At 42.1% G+C, this 17,189-nt stretch overlaps 1 protein-coding gene across 1 annotated transcript in view; it reads left to right on the top strand.

Moving 5' to 3' along the window:
- PARP12 (poly(ADP-ribose) polymerase family member 12) overlaps window positions 1-17,189 on the top strand; it is a 38,452-nt gene that overhangs the window by 2,069 nt on the left and 19,194 nt on the right. The window contains exons 2-5 of the mRNA XM_041753870.1: window positions 2,109-2,244; window positions 5,217-5,517; window positions 7,089-7,190; window positions 14,618-14,741. Coding sequence (XP_041609804.1) covers window positions 2,109-2,244; window positions 5,217-5,517; window positions 7,089-7,190; window positions 14,618-14,741 — 663 coding nt within the window. The remainder of the gene's footprint in view (window positions 1-2,108; window positions 2,245-5,216; window positions 5,518-7,088; window positions 7,191-14,617; window positions 14,742-17,189) is intronic.

Raw genomic sequence — 17,189 nt, 5'->3', positions numbered from 1 at the left:
CGGGTCAGATCTGAGGTGGAGCCTGAGGGTGGAACTGTCGGGAAGCTGGGCCCTCAGGGACTGTTGGAAAAGTGTCTGACCTTGGGGGAGAATGAGGAGCAGCAGCTGGAGAAGGTGGACACGATAAATGATAAATGGTGGAAGGATGAATTGAGTGATAGGGATAATTGGTGCATCTTGTTAATGTCCATACGCAATAAAAATAGAGCAGCCTTCTTGTGCAGCTAGTTCCCAAAATTTGGGGTTGGATTTTATTTGTCTCGGAAATCTGGAAGTCTGATTATCGACTGGCCTAGATGATACGGAGCTTCCTTTTCGTTCTTCGCTGTTCCATTTCCCTTGTGGTTCACACATGACGGTTTTTAGAACCTTCCTTCTCTGACTGCTTTTGGGTCACATAAGGGAGAATAGGTGCGGTTGGCTGCACTTTCGATGCTTTCCCTGTGACTTCCTGAATCACAGGGTCACCTGTTTCAGAAACATCATGGCTTCTGCTTTTACTCATTGGTGACAGCTGGGAAGGGTCCCAAGTCCCTGACTTCCATCCTGTGCTTAGGGGCAGTGAGCATGGTGGTTAAGAGCACAGCCCCAAGACAAGCCTACCTTGTTTCAAACCTGGCTCTGCTCCCTCTAGCTGCGTGATCTTGGGCAAGCGACTTTATATCTGAGTCTCAGTTACCTTATCTGCAAAATGAGGATATCACACACTTCATGGGCTTGTTGAGGACTGAATGACTTATAGAACCTTCAGGTAATCCTGGTTTGTGGTAAATGCTCAACAAGTTTTAGCAGCTGTTGTTACCATCATTGTTGTCATAATCATCTTAGTGGCACCAAGTTTGCCTAGAATGTTCTTCTCATCTCTCCTTGCCTGGTTGTGCTGCCTCAATATTTGGCCTGGGCTTTGCACCATCCCTTGATTGCTTCTCCACTTCTGTCAGGCTCAGATGCCTCTCCTGTCTGCACGGATGTATTCTGAGCATGGGTGACCTTACACTTGACCTACTATTTTAGAGTCCTCTCCATATCTGTCACTTCCGCTAGAGGAGATCAGAGGAAGAGGCCAAATGACTCCCAAAGTTGTTGGTCTGTGCAGTGGAAGAGAGAAATTGTCTTTTACTGAGATGAGGGAGCCTGTGGAAGGTGCTGGTTTGGGGAAGTCAATCAGGGGTTCAGCTTTCTTTTGGAACGCTTAAAACAAACATGACTTTTGAGGTTTGGCAGCATCTGAGTAAAGCAAATGATATGTGCCTGACTTTTCCGGGTCCTGGTGACCCGGGCGATCATTTGAAGTCTTTGGATCATCAGGGCATGGTGCCAGTGCCTGGCTCACTATGCATGTTCAACGGGAGCTTGCTTGTTAATGGAAATGATGGAGGAGGGGAGTGGAGAAAAGGGCTGGGCCTCAGGGTGTATACACATACCTTTAACCAAAGATGTCCAGGCTTGTTTATTCAGCCACTGTTTAAGTGTCTGTTAAGTGCCCACTGCGTGGCATACTGGGAGTCTTCTTGGGGAATGGCCCTGTGATTCTTACCAGATACTGATAAGAAGTGCTGTCCTGGACCCTAGAACTCGCAAGGTGTTCTCTCTTCCTTTGTAAATAAGCATTGAGGTTTTTCATTGTATGAACATGCTGTTTTGTTTTGTTTTGTTTTCCTGGTGCTGCTAATAAGCAATGTCAAGAACTGTTCCTGAAAAATTATTTTAAAGTCTGATTTTGCTAGTTGTATTAGTTTGCTCGGGCGGCCATACCAAAGTACCACAGAGTGGGGGCTAAACAGAAGTTTCTCACAATTCTCAAGGCCAGAAGTCTAAAACCAAGGTGTTGGCAAGGTTTCTTTCTTTCTGCAGCCTCTCTCATTGGCTTACTGATGGCATCTTCTTTCTTTCTTCACATGTACGCATCTGTGTCTTAATTTCCTCCTCTATTATAAAGATAGCAGTCAGATTGGATTAGACCCCCCCCCCCCCAGCAACCTCTTTTTAACTTGATTACCTCTGTATAAAAATCATCTCCAAATACAGTCACGGGAGGGTTAGAACTTCAACATAAGAATTTTGGGGAGGCACAGTTGAACTGTGACACCAGCTTTGCTTCTTTGCAGGAAGAACTGTAGAAACAGTCACAGCTTGACGACAGATCACAACCTGAGTGTGCTGAGAACTCATGGTGTTGACCACCTCAACTACAGTGAGCTCTGCCTGCTTTTGTTTCAGAATGACCCCTGGCTTTTGCCAGAGGTGAGTTCCAGGAGGGGGTGTGTATGTGTGTAAGTGATGGGGGAGAAGCTAGAAGGTTGGAAGATAAGAAATATGGCAGAAGAGAAGCCTAGGACCTGATAGCGACCATGGGATCTGCTTGGAGGAGACCTGGATTGAATTCCTGGCTCTATTGATTTTTATTTTTTATTTATTTGTTTATTTATTTTTAAAAACTATTTATTCATGAGAAACACAGGGGGGAGAGAGAGAGAGAGAGAGAGGCAGAGACACAGGCAGAGGGAGAAGCAGGCTCCATGCAGGGAGCCCGACGCAGGACTCGATCCCGGGTCTCCAGGATCACACCCTGGGCTTAAGGTGGCACTAGACCGCTGAACCACCCGGGCTGCTCTCTATTGGTTTTTAGACCAGTGACCTTGGGCCAAAAACCTTGACCCTTCTAGAAGCCGCCTTTCCTTCTATGTCATTGGGACTGGTTCCTCTTTTGCAGGGTTTCTTAGAGGTTGGGGGAGTCTGGTTGGTCAGGGGCTGAAGCAAGATGTTCCTTACATGGGGATGAGGAGATGAGAGACTCCAGTTGGCTCCTCCCCATCTAGCAGGACTTGAAACTCTGTGTTATCACCAGACCCAGGAGGGGCCATCTTTCCCAGGAGGAAACTTCTCAGAGATGCTGACAGGCAGATGATGCCCTCTACTAAATCAGTTACACCCAGGGAATTTTGAACTTTAGTTGATGTGGATTCTCATAATGCATAATGCATAATCTCATAATGCACCTCGCTGCAGTGGCTATGTACTAGTTTGGGTCCTCTGAGAAGCAGACACTAAGATGGGATTAGAAGTGCAGGAGATTTAGTGGAGAGGGAGCAGAAGAAAGTGGGAAGCTTTTGGGAAGTGATGTGGCAGGACTGCGGGAAGGAAGGGACTGGGTAGGAAGAGACCCTGACTGTAGCACAGTTCCAAGAGAGCTTCTGCTGGCCAGTGGGAAGTTCTGAGCCAAGGTAGCTCATTGTTGCCTGGGAGCAGCCAGTGGGAGCATGGTCTCTGTGTGAATAAGGTGGTGGCTCCCGAGGGCAGCAGCTGAGCTGAGTTAATTGCGCTCTGCAGCAGATCTGAGTGGTGTGTTCCTGTGGCCGGCATAGATTTGTGGGATGATCTGACACTGTTTCTGGGATAAGATTACAGAGGTCAGATTAACCTGTTTTTGTGAAAATGCTACATATTATTCCACTAAAACCACACATTTGAGACAGGTGCTATATATAGCTTAGTGACCGGCACATAATAGGTATTAACTTTTTTTTTTTGCTTTTTGAAAATTAGTATTGATTTAATTCAGCTAGCCTTTATTGACTATCCACTATGAGTGAGGCACTGGTGATACGGAGATAAAAGACCCTGTTCTGCCCTTCCAGGAGGCGCATTTCTTGGGTGAGACAGACAAGTTAGCATGTGATTGCAAGGTGCTTTTCTAGATATTGCAGTAAAAGTCAGCACTGTGGTCTCAGGGGCACAGTTTGGACGCCTGGGAAGGTGTCCTAGGGTAGATGGTGTGTGTTCTGAATGCTGAAGGACGTGTGGAGGATGAAGGTCTGGGAAAAATGGGCAGAGAGAAGACAGAACCAGTATGGTCAGGGGACAGCATGTATTTATCCAGGGGACAACTTGGATTTAGAGTGGGAGAGGGGAGAAGGAGAAATGGGTGAGTAGAGACTCATCCATGCAGGCTTCAGTATCATGGGAAGGAGTTGGCGTCGGGGGTTGTGTTTGGAGAGTGGGCATTAATGTTTTGGAGAGATCATCTTGTCAATAGTATGAAAAGTGAATCAGAAGGTGACCAGTCTGGATTGTGTAGTCTCTTGTGTACTTGTGTAAGCAGGTTGCTTCAGAACACAGTGCCGGCAACTGGGAGCTGTGACCATAAACTGGGACCTGGTGTAGCTTTCCTGCCCGACCTTCTGCTGTCAGTCTGGTCCTTATCAGATGAATATTGAGGGGCTGCTACCGTGAATCGAGCACCCACTATGGCCCCAGACATTTGTATTAGCCATTTTGTGTATTTCCCATTCAATCTTCATGATAGCCTGGTGATGTAGGTGGTATTATTCCCATTTTAGGGATTAAAAAGCTGAAACTCAGAGCTGGCGAGTGGCCTGCCTAAGGTCAGGCATCTCCTAAGTGGCAAAATCAAGGTTAGGGCATAACCCTGTCTGGCCTTTCCCCTTGGGGTTTCCATCCCTAGAGTAGAGTCCTTGCTGATCTAAGTCTTGGTTCTACAGCCCTCTGTTGCATTTCTACCTCTTGCTCAGTGTAATGCCTTTGAATTGCCTGGGTAGGCCATTGGTGGTCTCTGGCCATGTTCTCATCTCTAGGAATTTGGAAGGTAGAAAAGGAGCAGTTGATTCAAATTCAAGTCCCAGCTTTACCAACAGTCCAATTCAACAGACATTGAGCATGCCAGATGTAGACAGCTGTGTGACCTAGGGCAAGTAGGTATACTTCTCTGAGTTTCAGTTTGCTCTTGATAAATGAAAGGGCTGTATTTGGCCTTTCTCGAAGACACTTTATACACTCAGAACCTCCTTGACCCTGAATTTCAGAAAAAAAGAAGATGGGGATATGGGACCTGGCTTAGGGAGAGTTGGTGAGTCAGTGGGGGAAGGTTGTAGGTGGAGTATAAGGGCTGTTAGCATGCTGCTCTATGAGTTACATGGAAACATCTCCTGTGAAGGGAGCAGTTTTGATAAGTTGGAAGTTCTTTGGATTTGCACAGTCTGCTTTCCACCCGGTTTCCATTTTATCCAAGGGCATATGTTAGCCATCTATCTAGAGTGGGGGGATATTCTCATAGCTGTGTGGCTTGTGAGGATGACAGGATCACAGCTTTGACTAGGTCTTTAGAGAAACCTCCTCTGACTGTGACTGGTCTGGAGGGGAGGTGGTGTCCTGTGAGGTTTTCCTAAGCTGGTGCTTTTTTCCTTTTCTGTTAACAGATCTGCCTTCATTATAACAAAGGAGATGGACCCTACGGCTCTTGTTCCTTTCAAAAGCAGTGTATCAAACTCCACATCTGCCAGTATTTTTTACAGGGCGAATGCAAGTTTGGCACTAGCTGTAAGAGATCTCATGATCTCTCTAATGCTGAGAATCTGGAAAAACTGGAGAAGTTGGGCATGAACTCAGATCTGGTGAGCAGACTGCCTTCCATTTACAGAAATGCTCATGACATCAAGAACAAGAGCTCCACCCCCAGCAGAGGGCACCCTCCTACCTCAGGTCCACAGGGGACTTCTGGTAAGGCTCTGCACTGGGGCCCTTGGATTCCACCTGGCCATTAATATAATGTGTGACCTGGGGCAAGTCTGTGCTGCTTTTAGAAAAGTGCTGTTGGTGATTCCTTCCCAGCTAGTAGGCATTATAAAGATGACTTGAAATCATGGTCATGAACAAGCAAGATATTCTAGACAAATACCAATTGATGTTTACTATAAATGCATTCCTGACAGATCTGATCTGCAGTGAACAAAGTCTGTTTTAATTTCAGGTCTGTTCTTGACATGAATAAATGGAATCTTGTCTGTTCTTGACATGAATAAATGGAATCTTTTAGACCCTATAAATATCTTTGTTCACTGCTCATCTCTAGCACCTAGCCAGTGCCTGGCCCACACTCAGACATTTATTTGTTGAGTGATCGAGCCTGCTAGGATACTTTTTTTTTTTTTTAAAAGGTATGTCAGGTTTAATGACAAGCAGATGGGGGAGTTTTAAGCAGAGACTGCTTCTTGAATAAGCATTTCTTCACTTATTATGTGGGAAATTAATAATGTAGTCCATTGGAGAGGTTATGACACATTGGTGTCCTTTGGATTTCACAGTATTGGCTGTTGGCTGGCCATTCTGGTTATCCACTCATTCATTTAACAAATTTATATGCTTGCCACGTGCTAGCCACTGGCCTGGGCCCTGGTTATACATTGGAGACTAGGACATAGTCCGCCCCCACCCCCACCACCCCGGAATGCACAATCAAACCATTTGTGTTAGCTGTAGGATTTTAATAGATGTTTAATAGAGGTTATCTAGAATTTTTAATAGACTACTTCCTAAAATATCAGATGAGTGCTAGGACTACCAGCAAACAAACTTAACACTCTAATCTTACTTGATTTTTATATTTAAAAATTGTCTTTGCCATATATGTTTTTTCTTTACATTATCTTCAGTTATTTTAGGTTAATTTCTTTCAATAGTAGGAAGCTAGATAGGTTTTGCTTTAAATAGATCTTTAATAACAGTGTAAATTGGATTATGGCCCTAGAAAGGGAGGGAAGGATACCTGCCCTTGGGGGTGATCTCAGAGGCCCCCAAGTTGTGGGTTTTGAGGCCCACCTTGTGAGTGTCTGGGGAGCCTATAAAAACAAAAAGGAAAATGAATAACAAAATAACTGGTGATACTGAATAAGGAGGGTTTGTGAGTGAGTTTTATGTATTTGTATGGTGGAGGGGCAATGGTAAATGTAATTGTTAGGTAACATCTGGTTGAAGCACTAGTAAAGATAAACTTTGAAATCACCTCTGTGCCTGTTATATATTAAAATTCTTATAATTAATCTAAAGTTACTTAAGGAGGTTTCATTTTAAGGTTGGGTGCACAGCCAGAGCTGAGGAAAAAAAGAGCCCCTCCATGGCAAGCAGCTGCATGGTGTTGGGCTCCCTGGTTCCTCCCTAAAAAACAGAGGGTCCACTTACATAATGGGGTAATTTCATCCTGAATGTCATAGGATTTTGTAAGATTGCCTTGCCCACTTTTCTCTCAGAAGCTTTGATGGATGCTGATACCTCTTTGTGGTGTTTCTTCATAGAAAGAAGAGATAGTTCAGGTTCTGTGTCCCCAAACACTGCTAACCAAGAGGAGAGTGATCAGATCTGCTTATACCATATCCGGAAAAGTTGTAGCTTTCAAGGTAAGTTCGAGGAATCCCCTTCATCCACTTGTAGGTGGGACAGCTGCTTCTTGTTTTAAGAGTTCTGCCCTGAGGTCATGCCTCAAGGTCCTCTCCCCCATCCAGAGAGGGTTGAGGCCTTCTTAATTGTGAGCTGGGGTGGCACTTCTGCCAAACAGTTCTGAAGCAATTTTGTTGGGGAGTTGAGGATGGTAGGAATTGAATTTCTGGAAATTAGACTGTAGATGAGTTTTTGGGAACATAACTGGTTCATGCAGCAACTGTCAAGTATTGACCCTTGATCAGCCTAACATGAGGTCACAGATCTGCACAAATGCCCCCATTTAGTGGTGACAGATGTGAGCATCCCTCATAAAGGGTGGTTGTAGACTTAGAAATGCCCCAAGAAGCCAGAAGGCCCTCCCTGAGAAAGAGATGCCTGTGTGTGCTCTTGGGGAACAAGAACTTAAGGTGGGGAAGAAGAACTTAAGAACCTCTTGGGGATTTCAATGGTCCCTCTTTTTATCACAAGTAACAATTCTTTTATGTACATGTGTGTCTGTATTTTCACTAAACCTTTGTTTTCTTCTTACTGTTATTCTGGGCTTTGACTGAAGAAAGCTTCCTTCTCAAATTTGATGACTTTTAGAAAAACAACCACCAAACTTCTTGTTTCGTTTTCAGTCTTTAAAAGCCACCCAAGCAATTCAGGACTACTTTCACTTTGTAAAAGAATCCAATAATACAGAATAAAGTCTGAAGTCCTCCTTCAGCCTTCCCCAAAGGTAAACACATGCCGTGTGGTCATGGTGCTTGTTTTGCATATTTTTCAACAGATGGGACTATGTGATAGGTATTCCTTAGCGTGCTTCCTTTACTTAACATTGTGTTTTGGAGTTTTTTTTCCACCATAGTATGTGTAAGTCCACCTTGTTTTTAAAAAACATCTGTAGTGTCCAGTTAGAGTGATACTCCACTGAGCACCTGAGTACTCAAGTATATTTCTATAACTCGGTTCCTGAAAATGGAATGCCAGTTCAAGCATATATATGTGTCATATATACATGTATGCTTTTTAAAACCAACATTATTGAGCTGTAATTTACACACAGTGACATTTTAAATATTTAACATTTTTAAGTATACACTGGGTTCTGATAATAACACCTTAGATATGGTAGCTTCCTAATTCTCAAAGTGTCCCTATGTCCCAATACCATTCATCTTCACCCCCTAATTTCCTGACCCCATGCAGGCCCTGATCTACTTTTTGTCACTATAGATTTGCACTCTCTAGAATTTCATGTAAATGGAAACATACAGCATGCATTCTTCTGTCCCTGTCTTCGCTCAGCATGCCTTTGTGATTTGTCCAGGTTGGCAAATCAGTAGTTAGCTCTTTTTTTATTGCTGAATAGTATTGTGTTGCATGGATTGACTACAATTTGTTTATCCATTATGTGACGGGTTTTAAGTTTTTAGCTTTTACAAATAGAGTCTTTATACCTATGTACAAGTTTTCTTGCGGATATCTGTTTTCACTTGTCTTGAGTAAAGACCTAGATGTGGAATTACTGGAATGTTTATGTGTTTAACTTTGTAAGAAATGGCCACTGTCTTCCAAAGTGGGTATACCTTCCCACTGGCAATGTCTGAGAGTTCATTGCTCTGTGTTCTTGTTAACACTTGGTATTGTCAGTCTTTTAAACTTTAGCTATTGTAATTAATGAGTAGTGATATCTCATGGTGGTTTTAATTTACATTTATTTTATGAAAATGATATTTAATTTTTTTCATGTACTTACTGGCCATTTGTGTATCTTCTGTGAAATATCTGTTTAAATTTTCTGCTAGTTTTTTATATGACAGTTTGAGGTATTAAGTATAATTCGTATACAATTCACCCATTTAATAGTTTTTAGTTTAGTTACAGAATTGTGCAGCTATTATCAAGTCAGTCACCCCCAAAGATATGCTGTGCCCATTAGCAGACTCCACCCATTCTCCCCCTCTCCCCCAGGGCACCTACAGGTTTACATTCTGTATCTATGGATTTGCTTGGATGTTTCATGTAAACGGAATCACAATACGTGGTGTTTTGTACCATTTTGCCCATTTATTAATTAGATTGTTTGATCTCTCATTACTGAGGGTTTTGAGTATTATTTATACAATTCATTGTCAGATACAGGTATTGAAGATATATTCTTCCAGTCTGTCTCTTTCATGTTCATTTTCTTTATGGTGTCTTGAGGAATAAAAGTTACACTATTGATGATTGTTTTAGTATCTTTTTCTTTTGTAGTTTGTTTCTTGTGTCTGAAAAATCTTTACCTGTTCCAAGCCTCTAAAAGTGGCTCTATGCTTTTTTTTTTTTCCTTAGAAGTTTTATAGGTTTCACTTTTATGTTTAGGTCTGTTACTTGAGCTGTTTACCCTAATAATTATTCCTTGGATATTGATTCTTCTGTGTGAGTTAGCTTCCATTTTTCCTCATGTGTTGGGTGACTCTGGTGGTCTCCTTGAGAATCCTGGTGTCTGCTGGTCATGCAGATTCTGACCCAGGCTTAATGGAGAAGAGGCAGCATGTTTTGTTTGGTGGTATAGGCTGCTGGCATGTATCCCTGGAGTGGGGTGGGGACTTTCATGGCTCTCTTACATGCTTCTCTCTCCACATCTGTCCACACTCCCGTGTTCCTTGGGGAAAATAGCAAGGTTGTGGGGCACAAGCAGGGCATGGAGGGAGTGCCTGTTCTAGTGGGTGGGTCTGAATTACTCTCATTGGGACTGACCAGGTGTCTTTCTTGCTTTTTGTTACATGTAACTCTTAGTTTGTTAAGGACCAGTCAATACTTCCCACTTTCAGAAGGTCCACTTCTATGTATTTTACATGTGTTTTTCTGTCTTTAACTCAGTTTGATTCTGTGTGCTTCATATTTTAGGGACTCTCCAATAATTCTAATTATTTTCAATCGAAATCGATAGAATAAATCAATAGGATAGATCAATAGATGAAATCAGTGGAATCAATAATCTAATCTTTTGATGGCACTATTTATTGTTTTCCAGCATTTTTAGATGTGTTCTTCTCTCCAGCCTGTCATTTCAAGTGATGTGGGGAGGAAGGGGATGTGGATGTAGTATTTTTGTCTCCCAAATTAATTTGGTTTTTGAAACTCACCTTCCAGAAAGCTTAGATTCTAGGAAGGAGGGAAAGGAAATTGAGAAAGGGGATAAGAGGATCAGGAAAGGCAGAGAAGGGGCCTCGTCATCTGGGACTCTGCTCTCGCCAGCCACCATGGCTCTTTGTGGCCTGCATTGCACCCTCTTTTATTGGGTGCCTTTTGGCTGGTGAGTGATATGGGCTTCACATTGAGCTCACATTAAGAACTGGAGCCCCCAGTTCTTGACTACAGTGCCTTCCCTTGGCCCCTGTGTCCTTCCCAAGGAAGTGTTAGCCTGGAAGGCAGTGGGTGGTATGCTTTCTCTGATGGGGGCCTTCTAAGGGGAGAGTCTTTCTTCAGCCTGTCCAGGACTCACCTGAGCTGGGGTGTATAGGTGCAGTGACTGAACACTGACATTAATCCTGATCATTCCCTTAGTGCCCTTCAGGGAGGGAACAGGAAATCTAATCTGGTTGTGACCTCTGGACCATATCTGTAGCCTTATCTTTCCAGGTTGGACCCTTCATTATCATTCTATTTTATATACCCTGGTAGAGTCCAAGAGGTGTGGCTTGGTGTGAGCCATCCATGCTCTAACTCTGGATAAGTTCAGTCCCAAGAGTGGCTGAACCCAGCCTTCATGAACTTGGGGATTTTTTTTGTTGTTTGGAGTCTCTCTTATTCCCTGAATCATCTTGGCTGAGTGTTCTTTTTTTTTTTTTTTAAATTCAATTTGCCAACATACAGTATAACACCCAGTGCTCATCTCATCATGTGGCCTCTTTAATGCCCATCATCCAGTTACCCTATTCCCCCACTGACCTCCCCTTCTGCAACCCTTTGTTTCCTAGAGTTAGGAGTCTCTCATGGTATGCCTTTCTCTCATTTTTTGCCACTCACTTTCCTTGCTTCCCTTATGGTCCCTTTCACTGTTTCTTAAATTCCACATATGAGTGAAACCATATGATCATTGTCTTTCTCTGATAGACCTATTTCACTCAGCCTAATACCCTCCAGTTCTATCCATGTCAGTGTAAATTGTAGGTATTCATCCTTTCTGATAGCTGAGTAATATTCCATTGTATATGTATGCCACATCTTCTTTATCGATTCATCTGATGAAGGACATTATGGCTCCTTCCATAGTTTGGCTGTCGTGGACATTGCTGCTATAAACATGTGGGGTGCAGGTGTCCTGTTGTTTCACTACATCTATATCTTTGGGGTAAATACCCAGTAGTGCAATTGCTGGATAATAGGGTAGCTCTAATTTAACTTCTTGAGGAACCTCCACACTATTTTCCATATTGGCTGCACCAGCTTGCATTCCCACCAACAGTGCAAGAAGGTTCCCCTTTCTCCATACCCTCACCAACATTTGTTTCGTGTCTTGTTAATTTTAGCCATTCTCATTGGTGTGAAGTGGTATCTCATTGTGGTTTTGATTTAATTTCCCTGATGGCAAGTAATGTAGAACATTTTTTAATATGCTTGGCCATGTGTAGGTCTTCTTTGGAGAAATGTCTTTTCATGTCTTCTGCCCATTTCTTGACTGGATTATTTGTTTCTGGGGTGTTGAGTTTGTTAAGTTCTTTATAGATCTTGGATACTAACCCTTTATCATATATGTCATTTGCAAATATCTTTTCCCATTATGTAGGCTTTTAGTTTTGTTGACTGTTTCCTTTGCTGTGCAGAAACTTTTTATCTTGATGAAGTCCCAGTACTTTATTGCGTTTGTTTCCTTGCCTTTATAGATGTATCTTGCAAGAAGTTGCTGTGGTCAAGTTCAGAAGGGTTGTTGCCTGTGTTCTCCTCTAGGATTTTGATGGATTCTTGTCTCACATTTAGATATTTGAACCGTTTTGAGTTTATCTTTGTGTATGGTGTAAGAGAATGGTCTGGTTTTGTTCTTCTGCATGTGGCTGCCCAATTTTCCCAACACCATTTATTAAAGAGATTGTCTTTTTTTCTTTCTGGATAGTCTTTCCTGCTTTGTCGAAAATGAGTTGACCATAGAGCTGAGGGTCCATTTCTGGGTTCTCTATTCTGTTCCATTGATCTGTGTGTCTGTTTTTGTGCCAGTACCATACTGTCTGGATGATCCCAGCTTTGTAATACATCTTGAAGTCAGGCATTGTGATGCCCCCAGTTTTGTTTTTCTTTTTCAACATTCATCTGGCTATTCATGGTCTTTTCTTGTTCCATACAAATCTTAGGATTATTTGTTCCAACCCTGTGAAGAAAGTCCATGGTATTTTGATAGGGATTGCATTAAATGTAAATTGCTCTGGGTAGCATAGACATTTTAATAACATTTATTATTAAACACTTAACAGTATTTATTCCTCCAAACCATGAACTTGGAATGTCTTTCCATCTCTTTGTGTCTTCCTCAATTTCTTCCATAAGTGTTATGTAGTTATTGAGTACAGACCCTTTAACCTCTTTGGTTATTTCTAGGTATCTTATGCTTTTGAGTACAATTGTAAATGGGATTGCTTCCTTAATTTCTCTTTCTTCAGTCTCATTGTTAGTGTAGAGAATTGCAACTGATTTCTATGCATTGATTTTGTATCCTTTGGCTGGGTGTTCTTGTCTGCTCTGCCTAGTCTCAGGCTTGGCCTTTGACAAGCCCAGGCAACCTGCCCACCTTCCTCCATGGTCCAAGGTAGAATCTATGGAAAAGAAATGGCATTGAGATGTGCCTGAAAGGCTGCATATAATTTTATTACTATTTATTATTTATTTATTTATTTATTTATTTATGCATGCATGCATGCATGCATGGTCAGGGGAGGGCCAAAGGGAGAGAATCTCTCAAGCCAGCTCTCCATGGAACCCCACTGGGCTCAATCCCATGACCTGAGCTGAAATCAGGGGTCAGATGCTTAACCAACTGAGCCACCCAGGTGCCCCTACATACAACTTCAGAAAATTTTAATTTTTTCAAGTGTCAAATTAGCCACTTCATTGTCATTGTTTTGAAAGATGAATTAAAGAAGCACAAAGGACAACCAGTTAGAAATGTCTCCTTCATACCTCTTTTTTCTAGCACCCAGCTCCCCTCCCCCCCCGAAACAATCATTGTTACTAGTTCCTTGATTGTCCTTCCATGAAGATGTTATACATGTATATATTTCATGTATATATACAAGTATATATTTCTGGTGGGTTTCCTTCTTACATAGGTGCACTATACACACTATTTTGTATCTTTTTTTCACTTACATAGACATTTATTTTTTTGGAATGTGTTCTTATGGTTCAAAATTCAAAAGACATAGAAAACAACAGAAATATTTCCTCATAACTTTGTCCCTGGTGACCCACTTCCTCTCTTCAAGGAATGTGTGTATATATGTGCTCAGTCAGAGTAGCTCTAATTTTTTCTTTTTCTTCTTGTTTTTTTTCCCCACAAATAGAGGCATTCTGGACCTTGTTGTCTGTCTTTTTACCTAATAGCATATACCTTAAAAGTGGGTCTATTTCAGGGTGCAGAGAGCTTCCTCTTGCTTTTTTTTTCCAGTCTGCCTTTCCTCTCTGGAGTTTGTACCAGAACCTCGTATAAGATACTGAGAGGTAGAGAGAAAAGTGTTGGGTGAGGGGCTGGCATGAGCCAAGGCAAGGCTGGCAGGATGTGTGAGGAGTGACAGAGGTGCCAGGGAGCACAAGGAAGATGTAGGGGGAGCAACTGGCAGGGAACTGGAGGGTGGGGCCATTCTGTGTATTTTGGCAGGGGCAGGGCAGTGTGTATAAACACCTCTAGGGATGTGGGGTTGTGTTGAGGTGGTGAGTATGTTAGCCAGAAGATCAAAATGGGCTAGAACTATGCTCCTGACTTACCTGTGGTCAGATGTGTCAGGGTTTGTATGGGTTTCTAGTAGAGATGAATCTGCCTCTGTTTTTGGTATGACCACCACTTGTCCACATGCTGCATGCCCAGCGATAATCAGGAGGCAGTCATCCGACTGCCTCCTGATTGGCCTTTACACGATCAGCTTTTTTACTCATGAGATGAAACTCACACATAATGTAACCTACCAATATATGTTTTTAAAAATTGATGTAATGTCCTATTAAAGGGGAGATATAAAAGAAAAGTGTGTATAATAAGACACATGGTATTTCAATATTTAGATGTTCAGGATGATTGCCCTAAAAATGACTTCTCCACAGATCTCTAGAATGTTCCCACGTCAGTGGGCAGCACCACACTCATTGAGAACCACAAAACTAAGTCATGCTATGTAAGGTGTCTTATTTCCTTATATTCTTATTTTAGATAAGTGCAATAAAGTTCATTTCCATTTACCATATCGATGGCAGTTCTTGGACAGAGGCAAGTGGAAGGATTTGGATAAAATGGAGCTTATTGAAGAGGCATATAGCGATCCCAGAAAAGACAGGTATGAAATATATCACTTGAGTCTGCTGTGTGTCAGGGCTTTTGTGTGTAGTGTGGGGAGTTTGGACACAACAGAGTTGAGGTTTGATCACACACACACACACACACACACACACACACACCAGTAAACAGCCTGGTCTGGAGGTGAAAGCTCTAGGCTGGAAATTGGAAGTGAGTGTTGATACTCTGGTTTGGTGCCTCTATTTTCCTACCTTTCTCTCCTTTAGGGAGGAGCTATGGGGAAAGGCGATGGTGGTACCATGTAAGTTTTGAGTTATTTGCTGCTGGCATTGATCATGTACATATATCTACATTGATTACTGCAGAAAAGCGAGAGGCAGTCATTTGTGAAATTTTAGCTTTTACGTGAGAAGTCCTGAGTTGACCTTCTGTTTATTGTTCGGCCTTTTTTTTTTTTTTTAATTTATTTATTTATGATAGTTCCAGAGAGAGAAAGAGAGAGAGGCAGAGACACAGGCAGAGGGAGAAGCAGGCTCCATGCACCGGGAGCCCGATGTGGGATTCGATCCCGGGTCTCCAGGATCGCGCCCCCGGCCAAAGGCAGGCGCCAGACCGCTGCGCCACCCAGGGATCCCCTATTGTTTGGCCTTTAACTTTTCAATTTTTCTAAGTGTGTCCTACTATTTTCACTTAGTCATATTAGAGTAAATTGGCAAGTCCTAGGAAGCCTTAGTTTCAAATACTTCTCATATTATGGATTGAACTTGCTAAAATATGTTGCCAAGAAGAAAATTTAAGCCTACTTTTTTAAGTGGAAAAAATAAATTTGTGCTTAGAGTGCAATTTTGCACAAATTGCTACTGCTAAAGTATGTGAAACAAATTGTTCCCCTTTGGAAGATGAATTGGCTCACATATTCCCCTATCTCTCTTTTTCTGAGGCAGAATTTACACACAGGGAAGTGCACAGATAGTAATTGTATAGTTCACTGAGTCTTGACAAATGCATGCACTCATGTAGTGGACGTTCTTATCCAAATAGAGATCATCTTCATCACCCCAGAAAGTCCCCTCCTGTCCCCTTCCCATCAGTGCCCACTCCATGGGCTACCATTGGTCTGACATCTGTCACCACAGATTAATCTCGCTTGTTGAACCCCATTTAAATGGAGCCATATACTCTCTACCACCACATCTAGTGCCTTCTGCTCAGCACACTGTTCTCAGGACTCTGTCAAGTTGTGCTGGTATCCTGGCACATGTGTGTGGGCTTCTCTGGGCCAGGTGTTCAGGGATGAGACTGCCAGAAGATAAGCTGGGGCCATCCTCAGCTCTGCCAGGTAATACTCAATTGTTTTCCAAAATGATGGTTGCCTGCTTTCCACCACCATTCACAGTCTGTGTTGACAATCCCCCTAATGCCCTAATGTTGGTCTTATTTGCCGTCTGAACTTTTCCCAGCCTGGGGTTGTAAAGTGGTAGCCACCCAGGCATCCCTAGTTTTAGGAATTCTTTAAATTTCTGGATATTAAATGTGCATTGAAAATAAACTCTTCCTGCCAACTTATGGTATATTTTAATATAGAGAAGTATTTATCCATCTTTCCCTTTATGGTTTTATAATTTTTGAGTCCTCAGAAAGCCTTTCTTATCCCAAGACTGTTGGGAAATTTTTCTGAATTTTCTTTAAAAAGTCTTAATGTTTTAAGCACTGTGTTTCATCTTTCACTGCAGGTCACGTGAAGTATGGGTCCCATTTCATTCTTATGCAGATGAATTAACCAGTTTTACCAAAACTACTTTTTAAAGACATGTTTATTTAAAAAATTTTTAAATTGTGGTAATGCATACATAACATAAAATTTGCCATCTTACTCATTTTTAAGGGTACATTTCTGTGGCATTAAGCACATTTTACATTGTTGTGTGGCTGTCCCCACCACTCATTACAAGTGATTATTTTTAAATCCATCAAAACGGCAAAACGGAGCCAAATTTGGTAAAATGTTGCCACCTTTTATAGCTTATTTTGAGACTCATGTGCCAAATATTGCTTGTTTAAGTAGGCCATCCCTCCTCCACCTACTTCCAGTGCCACTCGAGGCAGGTGCTGAATTAGCAAACACATCCAAGTGTGTTCCTGGCCTCTTCTCTTTCATTGGTTTGTCTGTCACTGCCACACTGTCACCTGGTGGAGCTTTATTGTAAGTGTTGGCCTCTGGTGAGGCATACCTCTATTTTGTCCGTCTTTGAACTGCCTGAGCCCTTGGTAGTTTGTTCCTCTTTAGGAATTTTTAAATCTCACTGGCTTATCTCCATTGTGATTTTTGAAATTAGAATTAAATTGACTCTTGTCAGTCCTGGAAGAACTGACATCATAGTGATGCTCAGACTGTGTCTTCGTATACATAATAGCATCTAATTTATTTAAATTTTTAAAAATATCTTTTAGTAGTTCTGTAATTTCTCCATTAAGATCTTGATGTCTT

This window comes from Vulpes lagopus, chromosome 4, assembly GCF_018345385.1.
Source record: "Vulpes lagopus strain Blue_001 chromosome 4, ASM1834538v1, whole genome shotgun sequence".
NCBI lineage: Eukaryota > Metazoa > Chordata > Mammalia > Carnivora > Canidae > Vulpes > Vulpes lagopus.
Note: the sequence above shows the minus strand (reverse complement) of the source record. Positions and strands in the feature narration are given on the sequence as shown.